At 43.7% G+C, this 17,433-nt stretch overlaps 1 protein-coding gene and 1 pseudogene across 2 annotated transcripts in view; both read right to left on the bottom strand.

Moving 5' to 3' along the window:
* Window positions 1-122: 122 nt before the first annotated feature.
* The window catches only part of DNAAF1 (dynein axonemal assembly factor 1), a 21,140-nt gene continuing 3,829 nt past the window's right edge, over window positions 123-17,433 (bottom strand). Inside the window, exons 4-12 of one of the 2 annotated variants that reach the window (XM_036231524.1) lie at window positions 16,346-16,567; window positions 16,036-16,202; window positions 12,800-12,921; window positions 9,523-9,689; window positions 6,780-7,049; window positions 4,666-4,775; window positions 2,648-2,716; window positions 1,374-1,740; window positions 123-510 (exon numbers count right to left, since the gene is read on the bottom strand). In XM_036231524.1, the coding sequence (XP_036087417.1) occupies window positions 416-510; window positions 1,374-1,740; window positions 2,648-2,716; window positions 4,666-4,775; window positions 6,780-7,049; window positions 9,523-9,689; window positions 12,800-12,921; window positions 16,036-16,202; window positions 16,346-16,567 (1,589 nt within the window). In that variant the 3' untranslated portion in view covers window positions 123-415. The remainder of the gene's footprint in view (window positions 511-1,373; window positions 1,741-2,647; window positions 2,717-4,665; window positions 4,776-6,779; window positions 7,050-9,522; window positions 9,690-12,799; window positions 12,922-16,035; window positions 16,203-16,345; window positions 16,568-17,433) is intronic. The other variant, XM_016165965.2, reaches the window with a different exon arrangement.
* LOC118611586 lies at window positions 3,711-3,829 on the bottom strand (annotated as a pseudogene).

Here is a 17,433-nt window from a genome sequence, read left to right as displayed (position 1 = left end):
AGGACAACAGGATCCGATATAGATTTCAATCCACACATAAGAGGAATGGTCTTATTTCAGAGTACCTGATGAAATGGATCATATATGACTTGTGCAGATATTAAATAATCCAGTAACACGTCTCACATGGATACTAAAATGCTTATAATGTTCAAATGAGGCATTATGGTTATACAATTTGCCCCACAGGTAACCAGGGGAATGGGTTACGCCTTAGAATAAGGAACACAGTACTGCCCCACACTTGCAGAGGCTGGTGGTGTAGGGGAGATGAATCAGGTGACGGGCACACGTCGCAGCCAAGGCCCCAGAGCACTCTCGGGAACTGCAGGAAGGAAGGGGAGCCCAACCCAGGGGGTGACCTGTACCCAGCACCAGCTTCCTACTAGTCCAAGGGCAGAGGGGCCACCTTGGTTCAGTCCAAGCCAAATTCAATGTCCTCCCGGTCTCCTGCCTCAGGCTCTGAAGGCTCTGTCTCAGACCTCACTCCATCCTTTTCAGTGCTGTTCCCTAAAGAGTTAGAAAAGAAGGTGACTTGGTATTCTTGGGAAGTGTGGTCACCCCTCACTTTCCCGTATGCAGGCCTTAGTCAACCATGCTAACTAGTGGGAGAGAAACCTGGCTACCAAGGACCGTCGGAGATGGGCAGGAAAGGCCTTTTCAACAGACATCCTGATTCAGGTCCCCAAGGCAACCGATGAACAAATACCTGCCAGTTTGCTTGTTATTGGGAAGCACTAGCCAGCTTCCCCTACAAATGCATCTTCCTGGTCACGTGCTTGGGCCCCCAGCACTAGGCCGGTCTGATAAGTCAGTTTGTAGCTTCATTTATTCCACTCAGCCAGCTGCTCTGGACACTGTCCCCGCCTGGTGAACCTCCCCTCCCTGCTGGCGCTGTCTTGCGTGTCATTCATTCTGATGCTGGACCTTCACTGTGGAGGGACCATACCGTCAGGCTTATTGTCGCCCTCGTTTTGTCCCGTGTTCCAAGATGTGTCACCAGTCCCCTCCCTCCCTCAGGAGCCTTGGTCTGGAAAGGCCAAGGATCAGAATGGTGAGGAAGGGGTGGAAATGCAGTCTCCCTAGCCCCATCTACACCTGCTGAACAAGACTGGTGAGATTTGCATGGCCCTAAGTAGCCCAGAGATGCCACCTGCCCTGGAATGGATCAGCTCAGGCCAGCATCTGGCAAGTGGCAGCTTCAGTGAGGTGTAAACTTAAGAACATGATCATGGCTATCTCTCTGGTCAGTCATGAGTGACCCTCTCCGATGGGATTCTTGGGGCAAAGGCCCAGTTGGCTACCCAACTTTGGGTTTCAATGGTCAACAATTCATTTCCACCCCATGCTCTTGCGAGTAAGGTGGCATTAACCTGGAGAAGAAGCTGGAAGTAGATCATTGTCCCCATCTTCACTGGAAGGGGGTGGTACGGCATCCCTTTTGCAGGTTGGGGGCGTCGGTGGAGAGCCTGAAGTCTCATCGTCATTGAGCTCCTGAATCAGAGGGCGTGGGGACTTGGTGGCACTACTGTGGGTTTCCAAGTCCCTCTTTGCTGCTTCTTTAAATATGTGTGTAAAGGGTGTCTCAGCCTTCCTGGACGTGTCCTTAGAGATTGCGAATATATTTGAGAGGGTGTCTGTGGATGTGTTTTCCAGCACTGGAAGTGAGGTGTAGTCCAGTTCGGGGTCACTGTCATCACTTAAGCTCGAGATGGTTGTAATCTTTGGAAAGCACATTGTCTGTTAAAAATAAAAAAAGATGTATTTGAATATTTCCCTTTATACAATAGTCACTATAAAATGCACAATGCTAATTCCACTTTTATCTAGCACAAAATATTCTGTTGCCACATGCAGGAAAGACCCAAGGGAGGAAATCACTCTGCCTTTGGAAAGTTGGCCCTCAGGGTGAAGACCCGTAGCAACTGTTTCTGAGTCCCAAAGTCTACAGCCATGTGTACACTGCTTTCCCACCCTCTGTTGGGTCTCCACCCCGCACCCACTCCCCTGCTCACTATATTCTGGCTACGACACCATCCTCCTGAGACCCTGGATAGGCTCATCTCTGAGCCGTGGCTGACATAGGCCTAACCTGGCCACCTGGACTCCACCCCCTTGGAGGTCAGGCCCCACGGAGGCTTTCGTCCCGTGTCTGTTCCCTTCCTCAACGATGGGCTCCTGCACAGACTATCTTATGGTTCCCCCTCTTTCAGGGCCTGGGTCTGGCACACACGGACTCTCAGTAATGCTGCAGGGAGGTAGGTCAAGCAGAATCAGTAAAACTCCCCATCTGGCCTCCTACACTCTCCTCCTCCACTTCTTCTTCCCTCTCTATGTGTTGCTATAGAATAGACATTCACAAGATGAACATAAATACATCAGAAGGGCAGAAAAATGTCAGGTGATGATGTCAGTACATAGTTATTAAAAACCAGTGATAAAATATGTTCAAGAAAACCCAAGTAGTTAATCATAAAACCTTAAAGAAGTGAGCAACAGCCAACAGCTGCATTTCTTTTTGAAGGTGAAAGTACAAGGCGTGTGCGATGCTTTAAGCACCAAGAGCGCTTTACTTTCGAATTAAGAAGGTACACTTTGTAAATGAGACTGGAAGTGAAAGTGGAATTATGCTGATTGTGGGAAAAACCTGTGTTATAACCTCGTCCTGGTCTTCCAAAGATTCGCCTGTATCAACATCTTCCAAGTCAGGTAGGTCCTGAAAGAGCAAATGAGCCCATGTCACCAGGAGGTATTCACATTCCTCACTGGAGAGGCGAGACACATGCGACCACACAGTCAAGGAAGCCTGAGTTTTACATGAGCGAAGTGTGGAGGGGTGATGAGAAGTGACCCAAACCATTCAGACAGCCCTGTGCACGCTCACCGAACACACACTCATTGCCAAGTATCTGGATCTGATCGGTGAATGAGATTTGCAAGCTGTAACATGTCTGAAGAATTTCCACATCTTTCTCCACTTGACTTTGTCATTAGACATACGTATAGCCAGGTTATGTGGGGAGACATAATGGGGCCCAAACCAAATGCACCTTCTGTGTACTAACTGGTCGCAGGACTCTTTGGTATGAGGTAAGTATATTATGGACTTCCTCAAAACTAGGAGGGCTTTTATGTTTTGTGTTGTGTTTTTTGTTTTGTTTGTTTTGTATCTTTATCTCTAGCAACTGGGCTAGCTTGGAGGCAGGCAGCACAGTGTTAGATGCATGAACTCTAGAGCCAGACTGCTTAGGTAAGTATTCTAGTTCCACTGTGCCTAGCTGTGTAGCCTTGGCCAAGTTGCTTAACCTCTCAATTTCCTTGTCTGTAAAGTGGAGATAAGAATAGCATCTACCTCTTGGAGTTACTGGAAGGTTAAGTCAATCACGATAAGACTTATTTAGAACAGTGCTAGGTAAAGAATAAGAACAATAAGTATTAGCTATTAGTTGTCCTGTATGTAGTCGATTCTCAAATGTTAGAGATGAATTGCCCAGTTTTGTTTCTTAGTACACAGGCCCAGGAAACTAGAAACACACTCTGAAAATTGACCATGCCCAGTTTAAACCTTATTGAGCCACATGAAATTGTGAAGTTAGAAATGAAACACAGTTTAGAAATTTATTTTATTTTAGGTGAGGGAACCCTTGGTCAACCTCACAGATTGCAAGGACCCTGTCGGTTTACAATCCCTTATTTATTTATTTTTTTTACACCTACAGCACCTGGTCTTCCTAGGTGGTCACCCATCCAAGTACTAACCAGGCCCAACCCTGCTTAGCTTCTGAGATCAGACGGGATTGGGCACGTTCAGGGTGGCATGCCCATTAGAAATTTATTAAGGAAGTGGGCGGGGGGCAAAGTTGTGCCCACAGGTTTAAAGTGAAGGAGCTCACTCCTGGGCAGAGAAGCAGGGCCGTCCTTCTGGGTCAGCAGGGGGAGCAGAGCTTGCCCTTCTGGAACCTGGGGGTGACTCCACTGAGATGGAAGTGAGGCTAAAGGTACAAGAAAGGCCTCTCCACTCCTTGCTCCATCAAACTCCAGTCGCTGGGGGGTATGACAGAATGTGTGAATTCTCATAGTGCTCATTCCGTGGGCCAAAGCATTTAAGACTTAACAAAAAGGGAAGAGTTTAAGGAAGGAGAGGGTTTAAGAGGCTGTGATTAATCCTAAGGTCAGACAGCCCTTCCCTGAACTGGCCCCAGGGGACCAGACACTGGACAGTTATATCAGGAAGTCAGAGCAGTGACAAGCCAGGCAGATGGCATCAGCCATTTGCAGAGCAGCTGTCCACAAAGAATTAGAGGCCCTGATAATAAAATACAGCTTTCCCAACCATTATGTATAAGGCTATCTGGACATAATTGCTTAGCAGTGTAACTTCTTTGGGGAAAAACAAGTCAAGAGTTTTATAGACATAGTTTGAAGGGAATCATTTGGGCCGGCACTTCCCAATCATAACTGTGCATATGTATGAACCACGAGGGCTGGGGGAGGGGAGATCTAATTAAAATGCAGATTTGGATTAGTAGGTCTGTGTGGGGCCTGGGATTCTGTATTCTAACCAGCTCCCAGGGGATACCAAGCCTGCTGGTCCAAGAACCACACTTATGGGGTGAGGGTTTTACCAGGTGTAACGCAGATCCCCACATGGAACTATGTACATACAGCGATGAAGAACTTCTCTTCTGTCTCCAGCGTAATGGTTTCCAAATCTTCATTTTCCTCAAGTCCTGTACCTGATATACCCTCAGTGGCCACAATCCGGGGCATCAGTTCTAAGGAACAACAATGAAGAGTTATTAACCTTGGAGTTGGTTTTATACACAGTGGTCAGATTGACAAGGCCAAGGTCATGGTGGATTCCAAGAGCAGAGGAAGGACAAAATTCCCCCTAGTCTGAAAGGCCAGCCCCTCTGCTATGAGCCAGGAGAATCCCCAGACTAAGAAGGAAAGATTAGGGTGGGGAAAAGAAGAGAGCTTCCCCTTCTGGAACATGGGGGTGACTCCACTGAGATGGAAGTGCCAGTCAGGAATCAATGCAGAACCTTGGAAAAGGCGTGATTGATGGGCAAGGAGACTGAGAGATGTGAGAATGTTGAAGGCGTGGAGTCATTTCATAGCCCTGTCTGGAAAGGCTGAACCCACCGCCCTGCTGGATTGCCTGTCTCTCGAGACACACACCCCTCTTATTGCACAAGTGTCAATAAGACTTGTTAAACAGCTTCAAGGTTAACTGGGGAATAAATATGGAATCAGGATGGTGTTCCTCTTCGCCCCTCTGGGCCCCCACTTTTCAAGCTTCCCAAAGTTATATCTTTGGGTTCCGTTCTCTGCTTTCTCTTCTGTCTCATGGCTTTACTTATTAGAGATGAATGGCCCAGCCTTTCTCATTACACATAGGTCCAATGTGTCCACCCTGTGTAATGACCATGCCCAGTTTGACTCAAAGAGCCACATTGGGACACCAGTTTAGGATGAAAAAAGGAAGTAGGCAGAGGGCTTCTGTGGTTGTTGATTTGGATGAGCCCAGGGCCACAATGCAGCCCTACCACTGACTTGCTCCACAACTTGGAACAAGTTACTTCACCTCTCTGAGCCTGTTTCCATCTCCATAAAATGGGATAATGATGGTAGCACCTGGCTCGTAAGATTGTTGAAAAGGCTAAACAAGATAACCTGTGAAGCTGTGGCCTTCACTGAGTGCCCACACATGTTGGATAAACATAGAGCTGGATTTTATCTCAATCTCCCAGCCACAGATGCTGCAGTTAACCTACTCCTTTTTAAATGTGCCTTTTGTCTGTTTGGTGAAGCAAAGGCCGGTTTCAGTCATAGAAAACTTTACTGCTAGGCTAGGTACAATTTCAAAGTGAAAAATTACAGGATGGGGAGTGGTTATGCAGGAATATATGTATGACACCATCTAAATCAGCAGTTCCAGGTCTCTCCCAGACAGTGGGAACCTTTGCTCTACGAGAACTTCTATTCTGGGCCAGACCAGCTAAACTCCCCAAACAGACCTTGAATGCTGCTCAGGCCGGGAGAGAGCATCATCTCTGTCTCCCAAATCCCTATGGACTGGGCAAGTTCCGGGTCTGGCTCATCCTCACCAATATCACAGCAACAGAGCAGTGTCCCGGGCAAGGCTTGGGTTTATCTGTTAGTCAGCGGGACTCTAAGGACCTTAGCTGGAAACTGCCCGGGATTCCTTTTCCTAGATCTGCATTATCCGCCATTGTAGCCAGACCCACATATGGCTACTGAGCACTTGAAATGTGGCCAGGACCCCTGAGGAACTGAATTTTTAATTTTATTTGTTTTTATTTTTAATTAATTAAATTTAAAGGCTGAAGCAGTACGAAACAACAGCTTCTTTTAGTAGGACTGCATTTCACTTTGACTGTTGAAAAGTTTGTATCTGAATTGCAATGTGCTGAGGTATCAAATACAATCTGGATTTAAAGATTTATTGCCCTCCAAAAGTAAAATAGCTCATTAATAATTTTATATTGATTTAAATCATTGCATTTTAAATAATTGCGTTAAATAAAATATACTGTTAGTGTTTCACCTGCTTCTTTTTACTTTGTTTAATGAGACTACTAGAAAATGTAGTCATGACTCCATAATATTTCTATGGGCAGGACTGACTGCTCTAGGTAATGAGATAACTTGCATACCTTATAGAAACAGCGTCCAGAGGTGGAAACCCGCCCTGGGGCCCAGAGGCTGCAGGAGTGCAGGTCTGAGCGGCATCTCTGCCTTCCAGATTGCATTACCTTCCCAGGCAGCTCCCGGGGCTGCCGCCTCGGGGGCCTCAGCTGGGGGCACCCCTCCTGGCTCCTGCTCCTCAATCTCTGCGTTGACTTCCACAGGCAAATCTTCCAAGAGACCTGAATCTTCTGGGAAGAGCTCGTCCTTGGCCTGGAAGCTTTCCTTGACAAACAGCTGCATTTTCTGCTGCCTTTCTCCATCCTCACGAGGCTCTTCCTTCCCTTCCACACCAACATCCCCATTGTTCTCTTTCTTGTCTGGCACTGGCACCTCCCCTGAACAAGAGAAGTCCAAGGTGAACTGGGAAATGTCCTGGGAGGCCAAGTACCTGCACATTTCTCCATGACACGCGACGAGTGAGCTCGGGGAACCATCAGGAACCAGTAAAGAACCGCCCGCAGGGCTGTTCATCAAACCCTTATGTATGGGTGCTTAAAAAATGGAGCTAAATGTCCACGAGAGAGATTGCTCAGCACATCCATCGAACAGAACACACACAGCCATTAAGAAAACAATGTAGGAGGTTCTTAGGAGACGCATGAGAGGCGTTTGGGTAACGATGCCTGCCTTTACTTTCCAATGGTTCGGCAGAACAGGAAAGTGTGTGTGCATGTTAAGTATTTAACGTAGACACAACAGCTTTTCATTTTACTATGTTTTAAGCTTTCCTGAAAATTTGAAAACTTTGATAGTTGGGTGAAAACATGCTGTAAGAGAACGTCTATTTTATGGAAAATATACTATGCTAATTCAAAAGAGTAGGCAGAAGCAATATAAGTATGCCATTTTTCTATAAAAATATACATTGCATACATAAGGAAAAGCCAGGAAATACATGAAATAGTGAGTGGCTTTTGCTGCAATTATGTTGTTACCTATGCTTTTCTATGTTTCCTGTGTGTTCACATTTTGTAATTAAGTGAAAAACAATAAATGTAATTTAAAAACACACATGGAACCTCTGGCTCTTCTATTGGGTATCGAATGAGGAAGAAAATTCTTACTTGTTAAGGTGCCCTGAGCACTGTCCCCAGGATCCCACAGGCTCTTGTCGGGGTTGAACTGAGACAGACACGGGACACACTCCCTCACTAGAAGCCTCTACCAAATGCTGGCCAGGGGCATCAGGCATGAGCAGGGGGCTCTGAGTCCTGGATGCGGGGCAGTAGAGTGTGTGGGGAAGGGAGGGGTTCATTTATGCCTGTGGATAGAGTCTTGAAATGGGCACGGGGGGTGGGGGATGAGGTTGGGGAAGGCAGGAAAGAGAGTCTGAGATACTAGAGTAGCCCAGAGGGTCTGCGGAGCCAAGAACATTTCCCAGGCCTGCCCTGATCTTGCCATGGTGATTTGCACAGGTTTCTCTCCAACCCTGGGGCTGCAGCTTCCTGCCTGGCTCCCCAAGTGTAGGACCACCTTGCCCCCAAACTCATGTGACGAATGTCACTTCCATGACAGCCACCTACTTCATAGCCTATGACCTGTCACCTGCCATATCAAAACTGGTTTCCAAGGCCCTTCTTGATATGATCTCACCCAACCCAGTCAACCTTGTATGAGTTCCTAATTTGCAAGTTAATTCTAAATCCAGGTATCCGGTACTCCTCTTCGGCCCCCCCAGGGGAACCGTGGGCTCCTTGGACGTGAAACTGTATCTTCTCCCTCTATGGGGATCTGCGACAGCGTCTGTTTGCTCATTCCACATATGTATAAGTGCATGTACCTTTGCCCGAGGTTTACATGCAGAAACCTATTTATTTGTGAATGTCAAGCCCCCTACCCCGCTAAATGGTCAGTAAGATCTGTGTGCAGAAAATGGAAGATTTAAAGGGGCAATAATAGTAATGAAAAACTTTAATAACAATTAAAATTCAAGATTACCACAACCCTTTGATTCATACAAGGTAAAAAGGGCACTGACTGAGCCCCCAGTACATGCTGGCTGATTTTATTGCTATTAATGGAACTAAATGTGGTATCTATAAAATTAGTACAAATACCATATTGTTTTGATATGAGGTCACAATATTCATTTGTGGTAGACAGAATAATGGGCCCACAAAGATGCCCACATCTTAAAATCAGAGCCTGTGAATTCGTGACCTCGCATGGCAAAAGGGACTTTGTAGATATAATTAAGATTAAGGATCTTGAAATGGGGAGATTATCCTGGATTATCCTGGTGGTCCCAATGTCATCACAGGGGTCTTTAAAAGAGGGAGGTGGGAGGTTAGAGCTAGAGAAAGATGTGAAGATGCTCTGCCGCTGGCTTTGAAAGTGGAGGAAGGGGCCATGAGCCAACGGATACGGGCAGCGTCTAGCAGCTGTCTTCCTTAAAGACAAGGAAACGGAATCTCCCCTGGAACATCTGGAAAAAACTCAGCCCTGCCGACACCTTGATTTCAGCTCAGTGAGACTCATGTTAAACTTCTAATCTCCAGAACTGTGGTAAGATTATAAATTTGGGTCATTTAGGCCCCTAAATTTGTGGTAATGTGCTATGGCAGTCCCAGAAAACTAATATACCATTTATTTCGGAAAACTGAGGCTATTTTAACAAATTGTGTTTTAATAACTAAAAGTGGTTTGAAACTACTCACTGCTCCTAGCAAGTACAGATGGATCCATAGATATATGAGTAAATGGTCCAAAAACTCCGCCAAATCCCAGAGATGAAAGACTGTGAGTTTGACAGCAGGGATTTCTAATCTAAACAGAGCTCTGGGGGCCGTCTCGGGCTAGGACATGTACCTTTCTCTTGGCCTTCTTTCTGCTGCTTTCTCTCTGCAGCCCGCTGCCTGATCATTGCCAAGGCCTCGATGCTGTCTGTGATCTTCTTCTGTTCTCTGCTCTCCCACCGCTGTCTCTCCTCTTTCTCTGCTGCATACCCTCCCTGAGCCCAGGCCTCTGCACAAGCTCTGTTCAGAAAAATAAGTAAAGAAACAGAAATCCGGGAGGTTTGATGTTCACAGGTCAAAGGTAAATTCAAAACATATACTATCTGACCAAAAGTGTTCTTTTCCCTCCAAATCGAACCTGAGGTGCATAGCACATGTGACTGCAAGGGCAGAAGTTAACACATGTACATTTTAATCTTTAAAGTCATATGGTTTGCAAAGCCTTCTAGATATAATGCCAAAAGTACAAGTGACAAAAGGAAAAATTGAGAAAATGGACTTTGCCAACATCAAAAATGCTAGTAATGCAAAGAATACCATAAATACAGTAAAAGACAACACAGAATAGAAGAAATATTTGCAAGTCATTTACCTGACAAGAGACTTGTATCTAGAATATACAAAGAACATTCATAACTCATTGATATAAAAACAACACAATTTAAAAATAGGCAAAGCTTAAAAGAACGAGATGACAAGCCACAGACTGGAAGAAAATATATTCAAGAAAGATAACTGAATAATGGCTTGTATACAAAAATTACAAAGAACTATTAAAATTTTTAAAAAAAACCCAAAAAACAATAAAGTGGCCAAAAGACCTGGATAACTCAGCAAAAGAGATACAGAAGATAAATAAGCATATAAAAAGATGTTCAACATCAAATGACAGTAGGGAAATACAAATTAAAATGAGATATCACAACAAATCTATCAGAATGGCTAAAATCCAAAACACTGTCAGCATCAAACACTGGTGAGGAATGAGCTCTCCTCATTCTTTGCTGGTGGGAATGCAAGACAGTGCATCCACACTGGAAGGCAGTTTGGCAATTAGAAATCTAAACATAGTCTTAACATATAATCCAGCAATCCTAAGTATTTACCCAAATGAGTGGAAAACAAACATCTACACAAAAACCTGCACATGAATATTCATAGCAGCACTATTCACAAGAGCCAAAAAGTGGAAATCACCCACATGTCCATCAACTGATGGATAAATAAAATGTATATCTAAATAGAATGTTATTTTGCAACATTATTTTGGAATGAATTACTGACACCTGTTACAATGTGGATGAACCTTAAGAACATCATGCTAAGTGAAAGAAGCCACACACTGTATGAAATGTCCAGAATAGGCAAATCCACAGAGTTAGAAAGCAGATTTGTGATTGCTAGGGGCTAGGAAGGGGAGTATGGGGAGAATCTGTTAATGGATAAGGGTTCCTTTTTGGGGTGATGAAAATATTCTAGAATTGATTGTGCCGATAGTTGCACACTCTGTGACTATACTAAAAACCATTGAATTGTACACTTTAAATGGGTGAACTGTTCTAGGGGTTGTAGATACAGCAGGTAACAGGAAATGACATTGCTCTCTCTGTTAGAGCTGCCCTTTTTATGGGGAAAGACAGACCCTAAACAAGGAAACAAACATATCAGAGGCTATCTTGTCCTAAGAAAAGAAATCAGGCTGAAGAGACACCAGGTAGAAAAGGCAATACTTGCACAGGGTGCTGGGTCATGAAGATCTTAATAAGATGACAGGTGAGCAGAAACTTGCTAACACCTGTGAAGCTCAACCCAGACAGAAATAACAGCAAGTGCCCAATGCGGACCAGCTAGTGAGCGCTGGAGTTAGGATTTAAGCCCAGGTGAACCTGACTCTTGGAGTCATGCTATACTGTACATTGCCATGTAAAAGAAATGTTTGCCAGGTGAATTGATAAGTGAAGAGGTTCTAGGGGTTGTAGATAGTTCTTTGTATTTTTTTGTATATAAGCCATTATTCAGTTATCTTTCTTGAATATATTTTCTTCCAGTCTGTGGCTTGTCATCTCATTCTTTTAAGCTTTGCCTATTTTTAAATTGTGTTGTCTTTGTATCAATGAGTTATGAATGTTCTTTCTCACTGAGAAAGGTCAGCCTCATGTCTCTGTTTACACTTTTCCTGCGGGCCAGCGCTGCCCTGGGGCGGGATCAGAATCCTCGGCAACAGCCGCTCCCATTGGTTCACTCCTCCTACGAACCCTTTACCGCTCAACGTCACAGGTACTCAGGAAGACCCTACCCCTCTCTCCAGATGAGGAACGTGAGGCTCAGGAGGTTAGTGAGCCCAGCCAAGGGGACACAGCTCGCAGTTGCAGAGCTAAGCTGAGCACGCAGGCATGGCTCACTGTCCCCCAGCACCCCCAGGGCTGGGTGCCCTGGAAACCAGGTGCTGGATGCATCTCTGCCCAACTTCCCAGAAGCAGGTCTTCTTGTTTTCTCACCTAATTGGAATAGAGGTTCTCACTTCTGTCTGAAATATTTGTCAGTTTGACTTGAACTTGTGAGTTCAAAAACATATTACCAGCTACATTTCTTTTTAAATGTTGTATCATTCAAAGTTCAGATTGCACTTCCCTTCAAGATCTCCATGTTACTGAGGTTTTAGTCTAAGTTAGAATGAATAGTGACCTCAATTTAAAAACACAGGTAAAAGGAAAGTGACAATATACATGGTGGTCCTGGGTCCAAAATTCTTAATACAAGAGCTCTTATGAATCAAGAAAAGGCCCTCTCAGAAAATAGAAAACTGGGAGGAAGTTGTGAATGGAATACCTCATAGAGAAAGAAACATAAATATCCAGCAAAGATGGTTATTGAGACCAATCTCATCAGTTATCCAAAAATGCAAATTTAAAAAAGGATACCATCTTCACTTATCAATTCACCTGGCAAACATTTCTTTTACATAGCAATGTCTGGTGAAGTTATAGTTAGAAACTTTCTAGAAAATAATTTAAAAATATTTATAAGCACCTTTAGAAGGGCTCAAACCACGTTCTTTCGTCCTATAACACAACTTATTACATTTCATCCTAAGGAAACAATCAGCAATGAGGTCAGAGACCAAATACAAAGATATTAATCGAAGGATTATACAAAAAATCGATGAATCAGTACTCAAAAATAGAGGATCTCCTATTATAATTATGTAGCCATAAACCTATTTCTAAAATATATATATATATATTTAATGATGTGTAAAATGCTCAAAAATTAAAAAATTTTAACTGATTAATAACCATACTCGATTATTACATATTAAAATGTAAGCAAAAGGCTTTTCTCTTCCTTACCTGTCCTTTGGAAAAACTGGTCTGTCATCCAGGAATGTTAAGTGTTTTAGTCGAACAGTGACTGTCCTTCGATAGTTAGGGATATGCTTAATAACTGGGTTTCCTATCAAATTCAGGACACGCTGTAAGCAGACAGACAGAACCAAATTAATTACTAAAAAATGAACGTGATTTAAATATTTTATATGTGCTGTGCTCTAAGAATAAATAAAGAGACAACATCACATCCTGATGACTTTGGTAGTGAAGCCAGAAGGACGTCATTGTTTTTGTGCCATGACATCGTCCCGATAACTGAGGAGCCCTTTCTTTTCTTGAACTTCAGATCAGTCAGTCTGATTGCCCTTCCAGAATAATACTGGAAAACATTTCCTGAGGCCTTTTCCAAGGGCAGTGATTACATTAGTTTTGCTCACCCTATCTCTTCTACTGAAATTAATCTCAGTCTAATTGTTTTCTCTCTTTCCCAGCCAGGACCCATTTTACGAAAATGTACACAGCAGCTAGATAGATAAGTAACAGTGACTGTGGGAAAAGGATGAAAAGTGCCCGCTTCTCTAAGGTGGGGGCCATTCCTGCCAGGCCTACAGATCTCCTAGATATCACATTGGGACCAGAAAAGAGAAAAAGGTACAGCAGTGACAGCATGCCATCCCCCCATCTTATAATACTGCCACCTCTTCTCCTGCGAACAGTTAAGGAGACACGTGGGTGAACCATTTAAAATCTGTTAAACCGATGAAATATTTTTCATATCTAAAGCGATTTCTATTGTTGGAGAAAAAAAATTATATTGTGAACTAGTTAGTTTAGCCTTCCCCTAACTTTTTTCTTGTACTGCCTTTACCATTCTTGTCATATTTTCAAGTAACCTCTGCTGTGGGGACCCAGGCGGCGGGAGCAGTATGCTCCAGGTGTAGGCACCAAAGAGGTACGTGGGGTGTGGAGAATTTAACAATCATAAAACAGACTGTAAGGCAGGATGCTTTTGCTGTGGGCTGAACTGTGCCCCTCCAAAATTCACATGATGAAGTCTTAACCTCCAGCACTTCAGAATGTGACTGTATTTAGAGACCTGGCCTTTAAAGAGGTAATTAAGGTTAATGAGGTCACAGTGGTGGGCTCTAATCCGCTATGACTGGTGTCCTTATAAAAAGAGATTAACACACACAGAGGAAGGGCCATGTGAAGACACAGGGAGGAGTTGGCCATCTGCAAGCCAAAGACAGCGGCCTCAGAATGAAACCAACCCTGCTAACACCTTAATCTCAGACTTCTAACCTCTAGAATTATGAGAATATAAATTTCTGTTGTTTAAGCCCCCCAGCCTGTGGTAATTTGTTATGGCAGCCAAGTGAGAGAGAGAAAAAAAAGTATTATTATATAATACAGCTTTATATTATCACTATGTGCTGGCAATTGTAAACTAGTCCTCGACAGTCTGCTCTGCATATTATGCCTGACTATTTTTCTTTTAACTGGCTCACTTTTCCTCACTTTGCATGCTCTAAGCAGTAAACAGTGAACTCAAGAGTTCTGTGTGCTATTTAAAAAATTGTAGTACTAGTACAAATGGCAACACACACACCCTAAAAAGCAAGGAAGCCAACAAAGGCCACTGCGGGGTGATCCCACGGATCCTACCCAGAGGGGCTGTCACAAGCCAGAAGATGGGACTACTTGAACATCCAAAATTAAAATAACAGCAAGGGATAAATCATATTATATATATATATATATGTATATAAATTCATGAGTTCATAATGATATTGAAAAATGCTTCATTGTCACCTTTAATCATTACTAGGATCTTGATTCATTTTTTTAAAAATTGATAAATAAAAAAAAAAAAACACCAGATATTTATCCCAGCCTTTCTATATGAACTATACATTAGGGAACCACAAGTTATGTGGGTAAGTTTTTTTTGTAGAAGTGTTCCAGCTAACAAATGCAGAAGGAATAAGAGAATTAGAAAATGATCATCTTGTGACCCCTAATGAAATAATGCATCTAGGCAACGGTCCTCACTGGCTGCTAAAACAAGATCAATGGGGGAATTTACCGTGGCTGGATCAGGCTGACAACACCTGAGCCCAACAATCAATCTTACAGTCACAAAAAGAGAGGCCACCAAATGTTACATCACACCCCAAAGTTAAGTATTGAACCTGGATCTGATCAAGCCTCTGGCTCTATTATCATGTTATAAGAAATGTTGGGGGCCGGGTTGATGGAGACTCAGATGTGGCTGCTGCATGCCTCGGTGTCCATGGAGAGGGGGTAAGCTTGGTAGGAGAGGCGATGGGTTCTGCTAGCACTGCTGTCTGGGGGTGGGGCTGCCCCTCCAGCCTTCACCATGAAGCCCCATGGGTCAGTCCTCCCTGTGTGTCCCTGGCAGCTTTTGGGTGCTGCCCCAGCGCTGGAGCTTGGAGCAACTGTGCACCAAGAAATAAGACAGAGAATGCTGAGGGGAATTCCTGACACGCATTTCTTTTCCAACAATATTTCTGTAAACATGTGCATATATATTTTTTTCCTTTGTAAAAGATATCTCTGATGCTTTTGGATTGTGCTTGATCATTCTCATGTATCATCTATTATGCAACCTACTCCCCACTCCCTTCCCTCCTACAAAATAAAATAAATGGAAAGGCAAACAAAAAATAAAAAATAAACACTGGATACAGCAGAACATATTAAATGGCACCATGAGGATGCAATCAACCAAATCCAGAATGTGGCACACTGCCAGAGAAAGGACCCAGTCTCCTTGATAGATTAATGGGGTGGTGTTGGGAGGAACAGGGAAGGGGAATGATGAGAGACCAAGAGGTTTCAGAGACAAGTCATCCAAATATGATGCGTGGGTCTGGTTTGAACATCTCAATGGTCAAAATGCATTTTTGAGATAAATGGAGAAAACTGAACATGGTCTGCATATTAAATGTAGTTATTATAACATTTTAGATATAATTGTAGTATTTCAATTATGCTAAAAAAATGTCCTTATCTATCAGAGATATACACTGAAATATTTGAGAGTGAAATGATATGGCATCTAGTATTTAAGATTTCTAGCTAAAAATGCAAAGAGGAAAAGAGTATGAAAGAAGTAAAGGAGGCAGGAAAAAAGGAGGGAGGGAAGGAGGGAGGGAGATTGGGAGGAAGGAAGAAGAGAGAAGAGATTTGGTATTTAAAGAACATAAAAAATGCAAATTTTGTACGTGTTTTACCAAATCGGGCATGCTCTCCAGAATGCTCAGGATCTCTGGGTCATTCAGCTTATTGTGAGAAAGGTCAAGGACGCAAAGTTTTAAACAATCCTTTAGATGCTGAATGTCTTCCACGGTCTCTAAGTGATTGTGGGCTATCTGGAGCGTGTTCAGGACTGGCAGACAGGCTAGAAGATGAGGTCAGCAGAAGTAAACAACAAAGAAAGGCATCTAAATGTTTCTTGCCCATAATATAAAATTTTAGAACCTCCCCCAGGGGAAAGCAGGGGACATAATGACATTTAGAAAGTCCCCTTATGGTAATTCTCACAGAGGTTTTCAATGGTCTTGATGTAATTGTTGCTGAGGTTAAGAGCATCCAATTTCTGCAGAGGTTCTAGGTTCTCAATTTTATGAAGCAAGTTCACTTGCAAGAAGAGGCAACGTAATTCGGTTTGGGCCTCCAGGTTCTCGATTTTCTGTATTCCATTGCACTCCAGCCAGAGGCAACGCAGCCCCGTGTACTCTTCCAAGTTTTCGATGCGATCGAAACCTAGCGAGAAGAAGTGGGTGTCAATTAAGCTCCTCCATGTACATAAGAGACACAGGGGTCACCCAGGTTTTTGCCTACCTGCCTAGCATCCACACCTTCCTCTGGTGACAGTACTGCCACTTTTCCTTGAGTAACTCCCTCTCTGATAACTACCTCATGGCTCTCAGAGTCACAATGATTCATTCTGGATTGGTCATGCTTAGCCAAGTGGGAACCAACTTAGATGAATCCTGGGGAGTATGGTTAGCTCCATTGGAAAAAAGGCAGTCTTTCTGCGGCAGTGGCCAGTCTGTCAAGGGGCAGCTTAGCACTGCAGCGGCCACCTTCCCTTCATGGTTGCGAGTGGATGGAGGTGAAGGGTGACCTGCCTGAAATGAACCAGAGGAAACCAGGGCCAAGAAAAGGAGAGAGACAGCCTTGTGAAGACACATTATGAGTGCTGGGATCCAGCAGAGCCTGACGCTAATACAACCTGCGGTCTTCTTCTGTTTTTCAGTTTTATGAGCCAAACTGAAGGTTAGGAAAATAAACAATTGACAGTTTGACTGCAACCTCACTAGAGACTCTGAGCCAAAACCACCCAGCTAAGGCATTTCCAGATTCCTGGCCCTCAGGAACAGTGTGAGATGACAAATTTGTTTTAAGTTGCTAAGTTTGGAGATAAGTTGTTCACAGCAGTTTATAACATGGGCACATCTCTCTCCTTGTTCTACCTCTCTGGCTCTTTCTACTGGTCTAACCTACTGGGTCTTCTCCTCACCTCTCAGGATCTGCTCTCCTGAGTCATCTTATCACTACTATACCTAGACATTGGATGGGGAATTTTGGAGGGGACAACATGGAGGTGAGGAGACCAACTGGGAGTC

The sequence above is a fragment of the Rousettus aegyptiacus genome, unplaced genomic scaffold, assembly GCF_014176215.1.
Source record: "Rousettus aegyptiacus isolate mRouAeg1 unplaced genomic scaffold, mRouAeg1.p scaffold_m13_p_14, whole genome shotgun sequence".
Lineage (NCBI taxonomy): Eukaryota > Metazoa > Chordata > Mammalia > Chiroptera > Pteropodidae > Rousettus > Rousettus aegyptiacus.
The sequence above is the reverse complement of the archived record's forward strand: the minus strand, read 5'-3'. Positions and strand labels throughout refer to the sequence as shown.